Consider the following 19230-nt stretch of genomic DNA (forward strand, 5'->3'; position numbering starts at 1 on the left):
CTTTCACTAAAGAAATTTTTCTTTATGCCCCATGTTAGAGGTTCACGCAGGACAGGACTCCTGCTGTCTACCTGAGATGTCTGTATTAGGAGCCCTGTCTCTCAGGGCTCCCTCTGTAATCAGCGGACATGGACAGGCACCTTTAAAGAGCAATCCGGAGCATTTAAATGAGGGTCTTGCCCTGGCTTGCATTTTTCAGTTACCTCCTTCAGTCTGTTACCAAAAAGACAGGCTCAGCTGCTACCGCAGGTGCCTGAAGTGAGGTGCTATGATGACCCAGCCCTACAAGCACAGTAGAGCAAAAGAGTTGCTGCAAGTGCTGCTGCACGCTGCCCATAGAAGACCTCCAAAGTGACATTTCTCTCTTTGATAGCTTTATACACCAGACACCATGGTGCCACTCTGTAGGCTCTCTCTCACATATGTATTAAAGGCTCCAGCCAAAGTGCATTATGAACATGTATTTTAACACGGATTTTGCCAAGCCAAGAATATTGGTAGAAAATAGCGACCGGATGCTTTTGCACATCAGTCTGGTAAAACAAATTAGGTACAAAATTCCCGGCAAGCCACTAGGGGAAAGGGTCACGAGAGAATTAGTTTCATTATGGTGGCTGCAAAATTGAATGCTGTCTCTAAAAAGGTGCTTGGTAAATGAGACGATAGATAGAAACTGAGTCATTTAGTGCCTGAGGAACAACTGAACTATCTGAGATAAGACTGCCCAGATGAAATTAAATGAGAGAGAAAAGTTAATTAATACAGAGCAACCTAAGGACAACTTACTTCTAAATTAGGTTTCTGACAGCTGTTATGCCTTGGGAAGTCCTGCTCATAAGTCTTCCGTAATCGTCTGTGTAAACCACAACTTACACTAACTCCGCTTTGCTGCAATACTCAACTTGTGTATCTCTTACTTCCTTTGACTATTTACACATCAAAGGGATGTGTACTGCCTGCTGCATCCTTGGTCTCTCTTTGGCCAAGGAACCCAAACATGAGAAGCCACTCTTTAAAATTTGGAAGCCTGTAAGAAAAGGCCTGAAATTAAGAATTTGCAAAGCATAAGTTAATACCATCTAAGGCCTCAGTCCTGTTTGTCCTACTCAGTCAGTGTGTTAAAATTGCTATAATGGGCAAGAGTAGCTTGCCTAGTATCCAGTCCCTTACAGTGCCCGAAAGCAGAAACTTAGGGGGAAAAAAAACACATAAACAGAGGAGGCATATACAGATACTTCCCTAAAACACTTCAACAGCCTGCAGCTCAGCCTTCCTAATCAAAACTGGGGTCCCGGTAACTAGAAGCTGTCAACACATTTACTTCCTATGAAATTCCCATTCACCCCTTGAATACGTGTATTTCCCACCATTCAGCAGTGAGGAGCCGAAGAGCATGGCTTTGCCTTACGTGAAGCACCACCTCCTGTTGCTTGCTCTGACCTGCCACCTGCCAGCTTCCCCTGAAGCTCCCCACCATGCACAGTGCAAAGGAGACCAGCTGATTCACATTCTTCACATCACTGTGTTACTACTCCATGTTACTACTGTATTACTATCCTACACCCTCCACAGTCATCTCTTTCAGAAACTGAGGAAGCACAGCCTACATCTTAGTTGTCCTTCACAGGGAAACCACTCCCTAGTACCTTTGATCATCCTGGTCGCCCTTTTCTGAACTCTCTCCAGTGCTACCACATCCCTTTTCAAGTGCTGGGAACCAGACCCGCACAGATTTAGGGAGGTGCACCACAGCATTCGCTGCGTTGATCTGCGTTCCTCTTCTCCTAATTCCTAACACTGTTTGCTTTTTTGATCACCACTGAGCGGTGAGCTGACACCTTAATGGAACCATCTATTATATCCCCAAGATCTTATTCCTAAATACCAACGCTCCGCTCAGAGCCCAACATTTATCTGGAGAGCCGGTATTGTTTTTTCCTCCGTGTGTTTCACCTCACATTTATCGACGTTGATTTCCCACAGCCATTTCAGAGCCTGAGAACTGCAGTTCCTTAGCATTTAATAGACTCATTGCTTACCACTAATAATTAGCATTCGCAAGCAGTCCTTCATGTGGCAAGCTGCATTTCTGTGAGGCTTGGTCCTAGACAGCAGCCTTTCAAAGAATAACATACTGCAGAAACAACATAAAATAGAAGATGTCTGGGTTTGGACACCTTCTTGGGGTTAGCCGTTTAATGAGAAATAGGAAGGGATGGAAGACTTGGTTCTCACACGCAAGCTTCCATGTTTGCTGCAACCAGCCTCTGCAGGCCATCGTTCAAATTTGCTGTTCAGAGCTGTGACTGACATGCTGGTTTTTCCAGCCTCCATCCTCCTGTATGCGTTATTTATCAGTACTTGGAGAAGAGATCATTGTAGGAGACAACTGCTTGAATATTGATTGCAGAGGCATTTCATGTTGACATTTTTAAATAAAGTTGAGGTTTAATTGTTGACTATTCAAATGAAATGGCATAATTTGTTCCTTCATTCTCTGAGAACGTCATAGAGGTACAGGTTTGTCTGTTTTAAAGTCAAGAGTTGTTTTATTTCTCCTGTGTCACCTTCTGAGGCAGCCAACGAGTGAATTTTTCTTAGGCCAAGAGCTAGACTATTGCACAAAGTTGCACAACTACCGATAAAACAACTAATTCTCTAGTTGGGTCAGATCAGTTCACTTTTCCTCCATGAGTCTTCACACAGTCTGGCTCCCAGATATACGATATAAAGCATTAATGAGCTACCAGCGGTCCCTGGCATACAAACTAGCTGTAGAATATACACAAGGCACTTACCGATATTACCAAATCGTTTCAACTGTTTTATTTCCTGTTTGAAAAGACAAAAGCCCTACTCCGCATTAGCTCAAACACATTTCCTAGGAACAGTTGTCTAAATAGATCACACAAAGGAGGGAACAAAAACCAAATGGGAATATTAATGTTAACAGTAATATTTCTGCCTTCGGAAAACAGAATTAAAAAATAAATAAGAAAAAAAAGAGAATATGCATTGTGTGCCTAGTTTAAAACTTACTTGTACCTCCTTGTTTAGCACCAGACCCTTCATTCATTCACCCTTTGTTCATTAGCATCAGAAGAGTTGTCGTCTTAGCAAGAACAATCCACATGGACACAGAAAGTCTTACAGTTTAAAAAAAAAAAAAAAATTAAAAAGCACCCAAAAGTCCCTTTTCCCAAACTTACTATTCTCTCCTTTAGTAATTCTCCAGAAGCTCTTCCAAGATCTTCTCACAGCAAGCACGATGAAATTTATGGGGAAAGGGGACTGACGCCCAGGCTCGGAGTGTCCTGCGCCAAAGCTGCAGCCTCCCGTGCAGGGCAGTGCGAGGCACGCAGAGTACGCAAGAGGGAAGTTGCGCCGCGCGGTACTGACTACTCTTAAAAACGAAACCACAGTCGTATCCGGAACTTAATTGTCTGTGTGCTTGGTCCCTGCTGGGGACTAAAATAAACAGAAACACAAATGCAGGAAACATGCAACTCTGCAACTCCTGAAATACCAGAAAGTATTAGAAATAGACAACCATTCTTCCATGGTACTGCACGGCATGGCTGTTTGCTAGTCTGCGTCTTTAGGGCGACTCACAGTGCACTTTTTCTTTGAATATAATAAAAAAACAGCCAACAACAGACAAAATCATCATGCTGCATCACACCTTTTACTCATGGTCCTTTGAGCATTTTATAATGCAGATCAGGACTACTCTACCTACCAGGTAAAAGGAGAAACCTAGGCAGACGGAGATTAACTCATTTGTCCTTAGAGAGCTAGTTAGCCACACCAGGGCCCAAAACGCTCATCTGAGACAAGAGTGATCTTCACCGGGCAGTGCTGCTGCTCTTCCTTCCCTTTTCCATCATTGATTAAAGAAGGAAAGCTCCCTACAGCAACGGCTTTCCCTGGACATTTCCTTCAGGTACCAGTTACATTCGTCAACTCTTCGGAAAGCAAAAGCAACTCTGCAGTCCTCCATGAAATCCCCGAATGAGACAGTAGACAGCCACGCTAATTAAGCTGGTCTGGTTTAATGCTGTTAAGGGACTGACTCCTGGGTTTAGCTCCATGCCATAGACAAGAACAGATAGTTCGGCATGAGCCAAATGGGGTAAAGGAAAGTGGGTTGAAAACAGATTTCAAGCTGCCATGAATTCTTAGTAACTGAGAACTTAACCCAAAATCCTTAATCGAAGGGCAAAGTTAACTGTATTTTCTAAGCAGATAACTAGCACAACAATACATCAAATTAGCAAAGACCCAGAGCACCTTCTTACCTATGCAGAAGAGCATGCCACAGCCTAGAAATGTAGTAAGTAAAAAACAAAAGGAAGGTATAGTTGGAGATGTTATTGGGAACTTCGGACAAATCCAGTTTCATGTCAGCAGGCAGAGGAAGCAGGAAGAATTAAACGTTGGGAAACCCATCTGTTATTACTAGGTCTCTCCCTACTCCAACTGGCAACTCCAAGGACTTTTTTCTTGAAAGCCGTGTTCACAATACAGCGCGTCAGTGCTAAAAGAGCAAGTCTGAAACACACGTGATGGACAAGCATCTTTTTTCCTCCAAAAACTGATGGTGCCACCAGTGCATGAAGTATCCAGTCTTCTGTAGAACAGCACTAGTAAATTCTGTATCAGAGCTGCATGCGATTTCATGCCCATGTCCCCCCCCAGAGTCTTTCCGTACATTCCCAAAGCACACCTCATGCGCACACACACCCCCACACACACCTGGCCCTCACATAAAAATAGCCACTGAAGAACAATTCAAGGAATCAACAGCACTCCCACCAATAACAAGTTGTAATAATGCATCTTCCTGCTTCTCCACACAGCCTTGCTTTATTGGAGAGCCACCCTATGCTCTCTCTATACCAGAGCAAAGGGAAGCACACAGGCATTTTCAATGTCACTCCAGACTTACTTGGGCTTCTGGCTTCCTAAGTGCTCTGTAGACACATATGGGACTGGCTCCAGCATGCCAGGCTTCCCTCCTGTGCTGCTGCAGGAGAACTGGGCCCTAAGTCTTCTAACGGTATCAGAGAGTGTAATTCAGTTACTTTTCTCTTGTGGAAGGAAAACGGTAAACAAGTTGATCAGGTCCAGTAGCTTAGTAATATTAAAAAAATAAAAAAGCGGCTGATGAAACCTACAGAAGAGCTTATTTGTGTCTGCCCATACAATCTCATCACCTGTACCAGCACCAGAAACCTGAGATCACTGCCTTGCTAGGTCTGCGTAGATCAGCATATATCGAGGATCCTTGATGAAGAAGACAGCTGAAGCCCACCTTTCAAAAGTTCTTCCCAGACTTGTCCATTTAGCCAAAAAAAGATGTAGAAAACCAAGTGTTCATCATTTATTTATTTGAATAAATAGTACAACTGTCACAAACCATGCACAACACTCCTGCTGGTTTTTTTAGCAAACATAGCATTGCATTGTAACTTGCTTACAGTACACAACTCTGTCACAAAGCTGGATGTCTCCAGCAAATGACAAGTCCAGAATTTTATCTGCAAGGCTGGTTTTTAGTAGTTAGAAATCCAGAGTAAACACTGTTAAAAAGAGTAGAAAAGAGCCTTAAAAAATACATTAATACCGAAAGCAATGAGGTGTAGGGAAGGTTTAAACTGATTAAAAAAGATCTCGCACTGTTGAGTTTTCATCTTGAGAAACAGGATGCAGCTGAGGAGTATCTGGGCTTCTTCTGTGGTAATATAGCTCAGTGGAACTGAGTACATCAAGCAGATGCACCTAAAGGGCAAGTTGTATGGACTGGAAAAGACAGACATTCATTAAGTACTTACAAATGTGGAAGCTTTAATGCTGCAAAGCATTCAGCATTCCAGATGAACTCAACAGGATTCAGATCTACCCCACTGGCACCCAGGGAACATGTCTAAAACTCCAGTAACACAAAGAGTTCATGAATAACATTTTTAACATTGACTTATCTTTTTGAGAGGAAAAGAAGTAAGTATCATGCATACGTAAGAGACAGGCTTGACAAAAACGGGTGTTTAGAGCTTTACCTACATTGCTCTTCCTGTAAACTGGATTGCTTGAAGCTCCAGTTCAGTTAAATCCACCCTGCTCCAAATCTGGTTAACAATAATTACAGCATCTGCAGGAAGAGTGACCTCGCTAGGCGGCAAGGAGCTAAGGGACAAAAAATGTATTTTCCGTATGCAACATTTACCAGCAGACTTAAAACCTAACAAAACAGGGTATGACACCTGTCCCCAGTCCGTCCAGGGCATCAAGCCTGCAGTCTTGACTGACAGGGATATTAATCAAAGGAATGCTAAAAGGGACCCATGCCTCAGGTTGTAGAGGAGGGACTCAGGTTTCTGCAGAGTGACCAGAAACACCTAATTGAACAAAAGAGAGACTGTCTTAAAACTTGGTGTTATGTTCACATCTGCTCACATGCAATGAGGATGCCACCTGTAAATCCCCACCTCAGAAACAGCCATCCCCAAAGCCAAACTGCTCTTATCAATCTCCTCTTGTTACTTTCTTTTGCTTTTGATATTAATATTGCTTGCAATTTCAAAAACTAGATTTCTCTGGAGGTCTTTCCCAGCATCTCGGAGAATATAAACAGCATTGGCATTTCCACATCAGCTGAAGGGAGGTGGATGGAATGACAGCTCTTTAACAGACTTGTTTCCCACAAAGAACACTGCATTAAATTAAAAGTTTGAAAGACCTTTCAGTTCAATCACCTTCCAGCCTCATGATACCCCTATTTCACAGCACAAAAGTTAGACCAATTTCATTAACTTGCCAGGAGAGCTGACCCACCAGGCCTTAGTGCCTCTGCAAGTCTCCTCTGTAATAATTGCTAGCGTCATGGTAAAGTCTAGTGGCCCCATCTGAAATTCAAGTCCAATTGTACTAGGCTCTGTATAAACAGCGAGAGGTCAGCTCCCTCCTAAAGTACAGACAAGCAATGAATCCCCACAGAACCTTTTAGGGTAGATGAGATCTGAATTTTTAATGGAAAGAAAGGGCAATTTCCTCCCATCTTTGTTTTGAAGGTATGAGAGAAGGTGACCCAAATAAATCAAATACTAGAACTCAGAACCCAAAAATATGAAACAAAGAAGCAGAAGACCATTTCTCTCCCTCTGAGATTAAAATAAACGTTTAAGAGGGAAGGAGAGAATCCCAATTGTAAAATTAGGATTATACAATTCAAATAGCAAGTTTCCTCTTGAACTCAGAAAGGTAAATAAAGTTTGGCATAAGAAATCCACTGTTAGGGAAAAAAGATGCCTACTTACAACAGGACTCAAGCGAGCCCATGGCGCAGAGCAATGCCACCCGCTTCCTCTTTGGGGCACTAAGCCTAATGTTTCGTACAAAATCATGGCTGCCCACAAAAGAAAAGTTGCTGCTGTGATACATAAAAGCAGTAGTCAAATCTCTCCCCTGTGCACTCAAAGGAAAGGAGTGCTATTATATGCATATTCCACAAATAATTTACTCTGGAAATTACATCCCCGTTTCCTTTGCACAGCTCACCTCAAAAATCTATGGCTCATGTTCCAGCACAGCCTCCTTATACACACCGCTACACCTGCACATCACCAGCCAGGAACAGCTCCACAGATGAAACCTGTTAAGTACTATGAGGTAACTAGACTCTACCAGATAAATCTAGCAATCTTTTTTTAAAACAGATTCCCACTAAAATCCATAAGAGCTTAAAAGACTAGGCCAGAGCCTAGCAGAGTATTTCTTGGGATGGCACAGGACAACTCAATGAAATTAGTTTAAAGCATAACTGCTCACTGAAGAGCTTCGCATTCGAGTGCTAACCATTGGCTTGCACTATGTATACCACGCCTCGCATAACCCAGCGCGATCCACAAGTAAAGGCAAGCTCTTATTTATACAGAAATTCAGTTTTACTCTTTAGGAAAGAAAATACATAAAACTCTGTTTATAAAAGCCTGACCCCCAGAACTGTACAGCTGGAATAACTCCAACAGGAATGAATCTGACCCTTTAACTTAACTACGTGAAATGAAGAGTCAGCCTTTAAACTGCCAAGCTCATTATTCCCCATGTATGTTTCAGAAAGGACTGGGGGCAAAATGCATTAATCCATCCTGCACCTATTTGACCAGCTCCTGACTGACCTGATTGAAGCTGCATGCTTAATGGATGACAGTGGCTCTAGCAACCAAATTTATCCTAGAAAGGAGATGAAATAAAAAATAGACATCAAAAGATTAGCCGTTCATCCCATTGCAAGACTTACTCTGTGTAAACACTGAATGGAAATAACACTGCGTAGTATGAGGTTAACACAAAAACTGAAGCTTTTGCCATTAGCTTCACATAGTGCCTGTAATTCTTCTCAGTCCCACCCACCCAACAGAACATAAAAACACTTATTTAACAGAAAAGGCTCAGCTTCTAAGTAAATTCCAATGCTGATTTCCTATTGCTAACACTTAAGCCTGGTAAATCATCAAATGCCAGTGGCAACCAAGGAGTATGCAAAAGAAAGTCTATTATAGAATCAAGGAGTCTCCAGCCATGAGGAAGGTCTCATGTTTTCCCTCCTTATTAGTTAGTGGTATATTTCCTTTATCAAAAGAACATTTGTTGATGATAACAAACAACAGACTCAACAGTATCTTCTGGTGAAAGTGTGAAATATCTACACATTTTCAAGAGACTAGAGAATACACATGCATTATTTTCAGTGGGATTGTCATACAAACAGCTACAGAGAGACCACATCAACTGTAGAAAGAGTGCATGAAGTATAGCATAAGGCACAAAGGGAGCGTGCAGAGGGTGTATTTATTGTAATTTCTGCCTAAGGAGGTTGGAAGGATGAAGACCTCAGCAGCTTCCAGGATCATTCAACGTTCTTGTACTTTGTGAACAGGTTGTACAGAACCCTGAGGGTAGACTTCAGATCCAAGTTGACAACATCTGTGGAAGAAAAGGAGAAATCCTTAATTTGCTTTTCATTCTCCCTCGTTTGTCCTCAAAGGAACAAAAGTCCCCACATCTCTGACCCGGTGGGATCAGCAACAAAACACCCCACAGAGTTTTGATCTCCCCAAGTCAAACTTTTTAAACATCCCATATAATGCACTTCAAAACCCCTTCACAATAATACAGTCACAGGTAACTTCTCTGGGAAATGGAAGAAAGACTATTCCCTTCCTCACCTAAAATTGGCTACAGAGAAAGTCTACTTCTGTCTGAGACTTGGGATAAAGGCTTTGGGAAATACTACCGATGACTTCACTGGCCACAGAAGCAGCAAACAAGTAGCCACACACATCATATGAGATACTGAACCTCACGCATCCACAACTCTGCAATGATACAGTCCACGAATAAACAAAGCCTGAATTCTCTTAACAGACTCAAAGCTTTCTGTTATCTAATATCCTTTCTTACCATGCTAGGCCAGGGAGCAGGTCTGCAACAGTTCTCAACAAAAAGCTTTTCTGCTAGCACCTCCCAACCGATTACTATAATAAAATGCCAGGAAATACCACAGACATGTAATCCAGGGACTACGGGGGGAGGCATAGCACAGAGAAGGCTGAAAAGGTGGAAAGAAAGGTTGGATACAATATGTAAGAAAGGAGGAGGAGGAAGCAAAAACTACACAGTAAACAATATATATGGAAGCAGAAGTAAGGAAGAACAGATAATTAAAAAATCATTCAAAGAACTAGGAAGACAGCAAACAGTTAACAGGCTAAGTACAATTAATGTGAAGTCCAGGGGAAACACCTACTGCCTGTTTTGAAGAATCATTGCCAGGACCTCTCCACCCTTCCCTCCCACCCCATACTGGATAACACTGTAACCCCCACACTCTAACCCCCACAAACAGAGGTGTTTTCAGTAACCTCTCAAACATTTCTTTCTACCTCTTTCCTGTATTATTTTACATATATCCATTATGGTTTTGTATTTTGCATTTGCAAAACAATCTTCTGCTGACCCAAAGAAAGGAAAGGTCCTAACTGCTGTGAAGTAACACACCCTGAAAAAAAGAGATGTCTTACCTGGATGACTGAAATATGAAATATTTCTAAGTTTTCCAGGCACCATAGAAAGTTGCCTACTACCATAGCATTCTCAGTAAGGTAACAGCCAGAATCAGCATTGGTTCCTCTGCACCAAGACCCAGTTCCCTCAGAGATTAATTTAAAATGTAAATTTAGCCACCGTAAACAACACTTTGCAACAGCCATGCATTTCTAAAGCTGGGAAATTACGGCAAAGAACTGGAGAAGAGACAACTACCAGCAGAATTGACCCACTGATGCTGGCAGCCACTTTTGCTTGCTAAACAATTGAACAAATAGTGCTGGCACTAAGAAAATGCCAAAAAACCTGGCCCAGTCAGCTCTGTAGTGGTCAGAGATTTTTAGTGTATATTTGCCCCATTCCTCCCAAACGGTTTTCTTCTCCCCATGCCACCCATCTTCAGCCTTCCACTGAAAGCAGGATGGGTCTTTTACCTGAGCCACCGTAACCTCCATCCCATCTGCCATGGCACGAAGCAGTGTGATCAAGTCTTGCTGGGTCCAGTTCCTGCCTCCGGCTGACATCAGTTCAGAGGCAGGAACTGCCTATGCTATAAACCAAGATCAAGGTGCCAGTGGAGAGAAACAGAAATCTAGAGGGTAGAGCAGAAACATCGCTGGAAGCTAGGACAGTTAGGAAGCCAGGGCACGTCCCAAGGAGAGAGCAGCTGGGAGTAAGAGGCAGTGACGTGCCAGAGCAAGAGCTAAGGGCACCAGAAAGAGCATAAGCAGAAGCTGGAAGGGGGCCCAAATCTGCAGCACTGGGCTGGGCAGGCACCATCCATCTGCCCTCACGAAGGCATTTAAGGCTGACTCCTACTAATCTCCAATAGCAATTTGAGCTAGGTACCTGCTGCTGATCACCCCTGGTGAGGAATAAGAGGTATGGGGGGGCCCCACCACTAAAAGAAGAATGGATCCAGCTCTTTTATTTGGCAGTGCAATGGCATGTAAATTTAGGGTCAGAAGAAACTATTGTGGTCACATAGTCATGTACAACACAGTCCTTAGAGAACTTTACCTTGGAAATCCTGTATTGAGCTTAGTAACCAAGCTGTGGTTGAATTAAAAAAAATAAGGTTAACATTGCATGGCTTTTTGTCTTCTTTTTTCTTTTTAAATCTTCCAGTGGCGGAAATTCCACCTCCATCCCTTGACAATTCAGACTGATTATTAATTACCTTCACCGTTGCAAAAGTTATACTGTAATTCTAGTTTGACATTTTCCTAACTTTCAGACCTTGTTATGCCTTTGTTTCCTGCATTAAAGAGTACAGTAGTGTGAGATGCATCCTCCCTGTGTGGGCGATTACCGCGTTCCTTATTGATCAGTGTCTAACAGGCATTCCCAGGAATTAGCATATTCTCAGCCTCCCATTTCTTATTTTAAGATGAAGCATACACAGTCATTACATTACCAACAACAACTAATAAAATGTTAACTGAAAGTGGCCATAAATCATCAGAATAGTTTAAAATATTCCATTAATTTAAAACTTTCACACTCCATAACAACCCCGTTAGAGGCTAACAAATTTATCCACTACAACATACTTTTGCTGCAATAACTCAGCATCAAGTTCTGCTGCTGGCTCAATCTACTGAACTGGGCTGGAAGAACAGAGAAGAGGAGCTGTCCTGTATGCTCCTATTTTTGTTTATCACCTGTACAAAGACACACTAAAATATTAAACAAGACCTCTTTCTTGCAAGTGCTGCAGAAAGCATGGGCTATAGAAATAAAAATTATGATGTTCTGCCCTAGACAACGTTTTACAGGAAAATCCTACGACTAATTCAAGAGGCATTAACTATCCAACTCACGCTAAAGGACATGGATTCACCGAACAGGTTTTCCAGCTTATTTAGGAATGAACAACAGATCAGTATGGCATTAACAGAGTATACTATACACAAAACTTTTTGCAGAGCATCAGAGTCTACGACAAAATGAATTCTTGTTCTAAGAAACACATACTACATGACTGTACTGACTGTCAAGATCCTACAGCGGATTCGATGAAACTACGGTGACAAGCAAAGCCCAAGATGTTACTGAACTCTCCACAGGAGCTGCTTTTCAACAGCAACAGTCAGTTTTACAGGCAATTCCACACAGACACTCATACGAGCTGTGAACTACTGCTGCCGGGAATGGGTACCCACAGAGAAGAGGGAGGAATACACACAAGAGACTGTACATCCTGCAGCAGCAAAATGCGAAAAGGAATGTTCTATGAGCTAATCTGGCTCTCTAACTTCTATTAATAATTAAATGTTCAATCAGTAAACACTTAAACATATTCTGCTGTTTAGTGAATCTACACACCTTGTCCAGAGCAAACAAAAGATCTGCTATAGTGTTCTACCACTCATGATAGTGTAAGGATATAAGAGAGCTTTATGGAAAGGTAATCTCCTCTGTTAGATCAACCAATGAAAACAAAACAAAACAAAACAAAAGGACAAGCTTTCAACTGGAGAAGTCTTCTCCTAGGTTTTTAACATTTTCTCTGTCTCAAAACAAACTTATCTAGCTTACCTGGTCTCCTACTGCAATCTCTTTAACCCTTCCACTGAAAAAGCTGCCATTCCTGATTGTGCATTTGTATTTCTCCAGTTTCCTTGTCCTCCTCATATACCCACTGACTCAGCTCCAATACTCAGAACACTCCTTTACTTTCCCAAGTCAGTGTCTTGTTTCACCGAATTCTTCAGGAGCACTTTTCATCCCCAAATTTAAAAGAACAGCACTGACAGGATACATATGCGTTTAATATTGTCTTTTGCCTTTTTTCCCCCACTATAGACAGCTCCACTATTTGTTAATCTATTTACTATCACCACTTTGTCTCATTTTAAGTCAGACTGAACATTTCTTCAGGGCTCCTCATTTTTCTTTGTTCTGTGGAAGCCTCTAACACATATGTAGTTTGTAACACCAGGAATAAAAATTGCTCACTTAGCAGCCATAAAGTTTTAATTCCTCTTTTTATCCCTAGTGCAAGCAACAATGCAGACCTCATCATTAATTAATTTCAAGGTTCAGAGACTTTAAAGGAAAAACTCAGTTTTTACACTTTTCAGTTCTGACTCCCAAGTCCACATAAATCAAGAAGAGAGTTTGCTACCGGTTCTCCAAAAGAAAGCAAAAGCCTTTCAGTTATCTGTTACTGAAATCTGATCACAGCGCTACCTGTAAGAATTATGAGAATTAGACCATGAAAAGCTTCCTGCTTGGATAGTTATTGAGAATACCAGCCAGATTTATAATATAACACGGAACAGCTCTTGGATCATTCACTAAAGCCAGACTTGTACACCTCAGTGAATCTATTCCAGACGCGAAACACAGGTAAGGATATACCCCAGACACAGACAATGAATCCTTTGGAAAACCGTCAAGGGGCGCATTTACAGCTCCACTTTGTGGCACTACTGCTACTGTCTTCAAATGGAGTTGCACTTGAAATGCACCTGCTATTATGTCTTTATATACTGTTTAAAGCCACACGGCACGTCCATACCTTCAGGGCGAGCTTTTGGTTTCTTCAGTCCTCCATCTTGCATCAGCTCAAAAGCAAAGGAAACATTATGGACCTGAAAAAGGTAAAGCGTTTAGAATCTCACAAGTTATATAGGCATTAAAAACCTTTAATCAAATTTTAAAAATGCTTTATTCTCTCTATACTTGACATACAGAATAACAATTCTATTTAAATCAATATTAAATATTTACATGTTTAAGCATGGCAGAAAGTACATATGAGAGACTAAGAAATGAAAGCTTGTATCATTATAGTGCAAATACTCACTTTTTGATACAACGGAAGTAATTCAAGATTTCCAAATTTCAAGTGTAAAAATGTGACTGAGCACCACATGAAGCAGGAAACCCCATTAAGCCCCAATCTCAGTCTCTATGGCAGAGGCCGGAGAGCTCCCAGTAACAACAACAGAGCTGCATTTTGTTGAGTTCTTCCTGCCTGTACCCAAGATCAACATTTCCAACTACAAGGCAAGAGATCACTCGCCATCCAGGCAACAAGGAATGTAACAGAAATTACATAACTGAACAGAGATGAGAAAATACATATGGGTGTGTAAGAAAGAAGAAATAAGGACACTAAATGGAATTATTTTCAAAAAGCATTAGTCTTTTCTGCATTTTTATCAGCCGCATATCAAGCAACATCAACATTACATCATCAAGGAGCCAGGCTGCTTGTTGCATGACCTTGTGCTAATCCCTCAGTCTCTTGGTGCTTTGGCTTCCTCTACTTGAAAACAGAGATAAAAGTCAAATTAAGTTTCTCTAATGAAGCAAATGCTTCAAAAAATGCTTGGCGGTGGCAGTTCCTAGACAGACTGTGCAGTGAATTTGCAAAACAAGCTAGGCACAACTGTATAGAAAGAGCTTCCTGAACAAGCCACCAAGGATCACACATGAACATAAAGTCAGAGGAAAGAAAATGGATAAAAAGGAAAAATGCAAGAAAGTGGGTGTCTTCTTTTAATCTCTCCTTTGAGGAGCGAACATTATGGTTTAAAGAGATCTGCATAGCAGCTTTCTTGTCCACACTTATTGAAATTTAAACAAGGTAATTTCGATTATGAATTCTGTGCATTTTTGTTACTGCAAATGACAGTTCTGGATATACATAGCAAGGGGGAGAGATTTAATTAAAGCTACTCATCTTGAAAGTCAGGGAGTTACGCATACAAAGCTCCCCTACAACAAGGAAGAAAGGCCCCTTTCACTGGCACTTATTGCTCAGGACGTCATTAATCTCTTTTTACCTGCTACAGTTCCTCCTCATCCAGTGTGACAAAACCAATCACTTTCAAGATGAGAATACTTTTTCCTTTCCCAAAAACACAGAGTCTACCTCTCCTTCTTTGATTTACAAATCCCCTTTCCTCAAGGCAGAGTCTCCACACAAAACCACAACATTACTTCAGGAATACTTGATAATCTTTATGAATTTAAACTGTTAACAACGAAATCATAACTGAACAGCTGCTGGCTACAACTCAGCATCCTGCATTTCTACAAGGGCGAAAATTCAAGATACTAGGATAAAAAAAGCAAGAGAAAGCTGTAAAGAAGAGCTTGTATAAGACATAATAGATAACTATTTTCCCAATGCTCTATCGAGTTCCTGTGCAGTATACAACATTCAAAATGAACTAATCCCCATGCTATCCACAAACTGAACACCTGAAGAAGCCCTTCTTACCGGAGCCTGATTTCCTGCCTTCAGGGAGCCTCTTTAAGCTCCAAATAGCAACTAGTCACCTCCTGAGGAAGTCAACAAACCCTATATAACCTATAGAACCAGCAGGGTCAGCACATTAGCCTGGGTCTGTAATGGCGCTCATTTGGTGCAGCTCAATTTCCTCTTGCAATGCTGATATGATCCACCCAGGCAAAGCTGGGTTCTTCTACCGGCGATGAAGTCCCATCCCTCAGACAGCGTGTACCTTTGCTGAGGTATGCTTGACAGCAACAATCTGCACTGAAGTCATTATGAAAAACCCACCATTTTAAACAGCCCTTGCCTTACAAAGCATTCGATCTTTTAACTTTTGCCAATGTTTCCAGTCCTGACCTAGCCATCTCCTGCTCCAGCTCAGCCAACACAATACTTGCATCCTCTCCACTGCAGAACATGGCAGAATAGAAAGCAGGGGGCAGATGCATTACTCCAGCACAACCAGGCACCAAATATACACAGATGTGCGTGCACGTTCAGGAACAACTGCAGAAAGAGGCAAACTTTTGGTTATGACAATAAAATATGTGTTAAGCACTCTTCTCATCGTTAACACTAGGAAGGACGCAGGACAATGGAGCAAGTGTGGGGCTAAGAGCAAGACACTTATTTCGTCTCCTTCCATCTCTAATACCCTGATTATGAGTAAGACAATGTAAGACTGCAAAGACTTCACTCTTCTTCCTCAAAGCTCATTTTGTCCGAGACACTGTTAGGCAGCAAGTCATTCACTCCTTACCAACTAGAAAGAAATATCAAAAAAAGACAAGCTAGCACATTCTCTCAAAAGTCAAAGTCAGCAACATTGGCAATGATCCTGCCAGGAACTGGACATAGAACCAGATGTCTGTGCTCACAAATTGACTTCAGACAGGCAATTTTTTGCACACTCCCTCCTTGACAAGATCTGGGCATCCATCTTGGCTTTAGATCAGCTCCAAAACATACCACCTGTGAGCACTCAACATATAGTTTCTAACCCCAGATGAACCAAAGATCATGGCCCAGGTACCACCTCTTCTACTACAATACCTCATTTACATATCAAGTACTGATATTTATTCGCTTGGTTTGTAGGAACATTAAATAAACTACAGAAAAAGAACTAATGGTTATTAGGCAACTGATACTAATGAGATGAGGGGGCAGTTTTTAGAGATGACATTCTGTGACCTTGGGAAGAAGCTCTATCTCCATGTCAATCCCAGTGTATAGGATGCAGCTAAAGCAGAGCTTCCCATCTCTCACCTTTTGTCTTTCTTGCCTATTTACATAGTACATAGTAGGCAAGGCCAGGCATCAGCTCTGCTGCCTAGCACAACAAGGCATGCCTGCGCACAAAAACTTCAGGCAGTACTACAATTTAATAAATCACTTTGGTTATGCAAAGTACTATACTGTACAAAGCACTTATTACTGATTTATTCATTCCGGATATTAATGAGCTTTATGTGTCATTTGACGCTAGTAACAGAATACCTTTCTTCCTTAACTTGGTAATTTACCCATTCATTTCACAAGCAACATTTAGTGGTATTAACTATCAAGTGTCACAGCCAGTGCATCTTTGCTACAGCCCCTGAAAAGAAGAATATACCAGGTTCTGATTTACTGGGCACAAAAAGAAAGGACACAATGATTGGAAAATGCCATGTAGTAACAAAGCAAAAAGAATATAACCTGGAGTTTCTACCCACCTTTTGATCAAAACTTTCAGGTGTTAAGTAGAAGTTGTGAAGTGGAACAAAATAGTCTTCAAGGAGACCCATGAGCAAAACCAAGTAAACACCATCTGCAAACTAAATAGAAATACTGATGACATTCCTACGTGAAAGCATCTGTTTTCAAATAAGCATTCATAAACAAGCAGAACAAAGAATGCTTGGCCTAAATTATGTACTTTGATTTCTACCACTGTTGTTTGCTAGCACAGAAGTGTAAGATGCTTCAGGAGTCACAGACTGCTCCTTTCAGGCATAGCAAGGAATTGACAGCAAGTGTAACAAGCATTTAGGGCTTTGTTTCACCTGCTCCCTGGATTCACCTATACCTTTGCAATCACCAGTGCAGCTAAGCAAGCTAAATAAGTCGTTTCTTAAGAGCCTCTTGATATAGCTGCTTTCTTGTCAGTTCTCTAAAGAAAAGAAAAAAACACAGGATACAAGGCTTTCTCCCTACATCTGGTAGCATTATTTCTCCTACTCTCATTTCCTGAGCAAAACAAGGAAGCCCATCAGCTATTGCTATAGCATTAACACATGCAAGATCATGTGCCAATGACTATTTAAATTACTTACATACAGTAAATAGCTCTAAGCAGAAGAAATTAAAAGCAATTCACCTGGGAGTTATCCACAATTTGTATTCCTTAGCTGTGCAGAGTATTTGGTCTGAATAGGCAGGGACTGAAACCAAGATCATCTTTATCTCCAGTTAGATACCTATATACTAGGCTACTGCATACTTTGGGGTGAGGTTAGAGTATGTATGTCTGTTCTTGCTTTTCCTCACATTCATTTTATTCACTTGAGGAATCTTGCCAACTTCACTACAGTATTTAACAAAGCTTTTTCGATTTAAAAAAAAAAAAGACTTCCTGGGAAACATGTTTGCACATGATACACTCCCAGTCCTACTACTACAGTACCTGGTCATTTCAACCACAATCCCTCTTAAGTCGTGTGTGTTGGACATTCAAATCTCTGCCCTCAATCAGAACTTGAAATTGTCCCCCCTGTCACAGGTAGGAAGTTTAACTTCACAAAATAATTTTTTTTTTCCAAGTCAAAATAGATTGTTTCCAGTTTCAGTAAATACTAAATAATATACTAAATACTTTCAGCAATACTATTCAGTATTCCTACCACATAGGACAACTACTTACTGGCTAAGGGGAGTAATGTGATATATATATCTCTATCAGACTTCTCACTTGTAATCCTGCTATGGCGTTATGTGACATCCTCTAACCTTTTCAAAAATAAATTGTTGGGTACTTCCAAGGCATTAAGCAACAATTTCTTGTGACAGATCAGATCCAGTCACCCATTTATTTCAGCAAAGCTACAAAATAGCAGTGAATGACTGGTATTAAACTAAGCCAGGCTCAAACCAATTATCCATATTCTTGGTATAATTCTCTAGATTCCATTTTTTTTTTTTTTGCTGTGACAATAAGATAACTGTCTCTCCAGAGTTCAGTGAACTCTGGAAAGAATATCTGCTTCTGCTTAGCCAAGCCCTGCCTGAAAATTGCTTAATTTTATCCATAAAGTGAGAACTACCCCACTGATGCTGAAATTCACACTTACTTAAGGTTTCCAAGCATACTCGGTACCCAGTTCTGTGCTAAATACAGAGAACTCCTCAGAGCAGACAGTGGTGGTTGACAGACACCTCTGCTAGCTTTAAACAAACTAACCTGGATACAACTGGCAGTCAAGCCACTGCAGTACAGGAGCTCTGAGTCATTAATCCACACTGCTGAGAAGCAAGCACAGTGCATGTGCTCACAAGATAGCAGGGTAAAGAGGAGGATATGAAGGCCTTTGCTGCAACAGCAAAATTGTTTCCAGTCCCACTTTGATGTGATCAAAGCTAGCACTGATATCTCTATGATGAACTGCACACTGCAGTCCACGCTCCTCCTGGGAGCCCCAGGCAGCCAGCTATTAAGAGCTTATACCAGTTCATCATGAACCCTCACAGCTAGAAAAGACACAACCCACCACCCACCCATAACTACAGCAACTGCTTTGCAGCACTCCACTTTGATCCGAGAGACAAGCTGCCCTGAAATCCAGCCATATTCTACAGTCATTAATATGACCCTATTAAATATCCAAGAA

The 19230-nt window shown here is 41.4% G+C and overlaps 2 protein-coding genes across 3 annotated transcripts in view; both read right to left on the bottom strand.

Annotated features, from left to right (window-relative positions):
- Positions 1-3368, bottom strand: part of PARVG (parvin, gamma) — a 25453-nt gene extending 22085 nt beyond the window's left edge. The window contains exon 1 of the mRNA XM_009332794.1: positions 3210-3368. The gene's annotated coding sequence lies outside the window, so the exon portion shown is untranslated. The remainder of the gene's footprint in view (positions 1-3209) is intronic.
- Positions 3369-8579: 5211 nt separating this feature from the next.
- PARVB (parvin, beta) overlaps positions 8580-19230 on the bottom strand; it is a 41472-nt gene continuing 30821 nt past the window's right edge. For both annotated transcript variants that reach the window (XM_009332796.1, XM_009332795.1), the window contains exons 11-13: positions 17080-17181; positions 13634-13706; positions 8580-8985 (exon numbers count right to left, since the gene is read on the bottom strand). In XM_009332796.1, the coding sequence (XP_009331071.1) occupies positions 8909-8985; positions 13634-13706; positions 17080-17181 (252 nt within the window). In that variant the 3' untranslated portion in view covers positions 8580-8908. The remainder of the gene's footprint in view (positions 8986-13633; positions 13707-17079; positions 17182-19230) is intronic.

The sequence above is a fragment of the Pygoscelis adeliae genome, unplaced genomic scaffold (assembly GCF_000699105.1).
Source record: "Pygoscelis adeliae isolate BGI_AS28 unplaced genomic scaffold, ASM69910v1 Scaffold38, whole genome shotgun sequence".
Classification (NCBI taxonomy): domain Eukaryota; kingdom Metazoa; phylum Chordata; class Aves; order Sphenisciformes; family Spheniscidae; genus Pygoscelis; species Pygoscelis adeliae.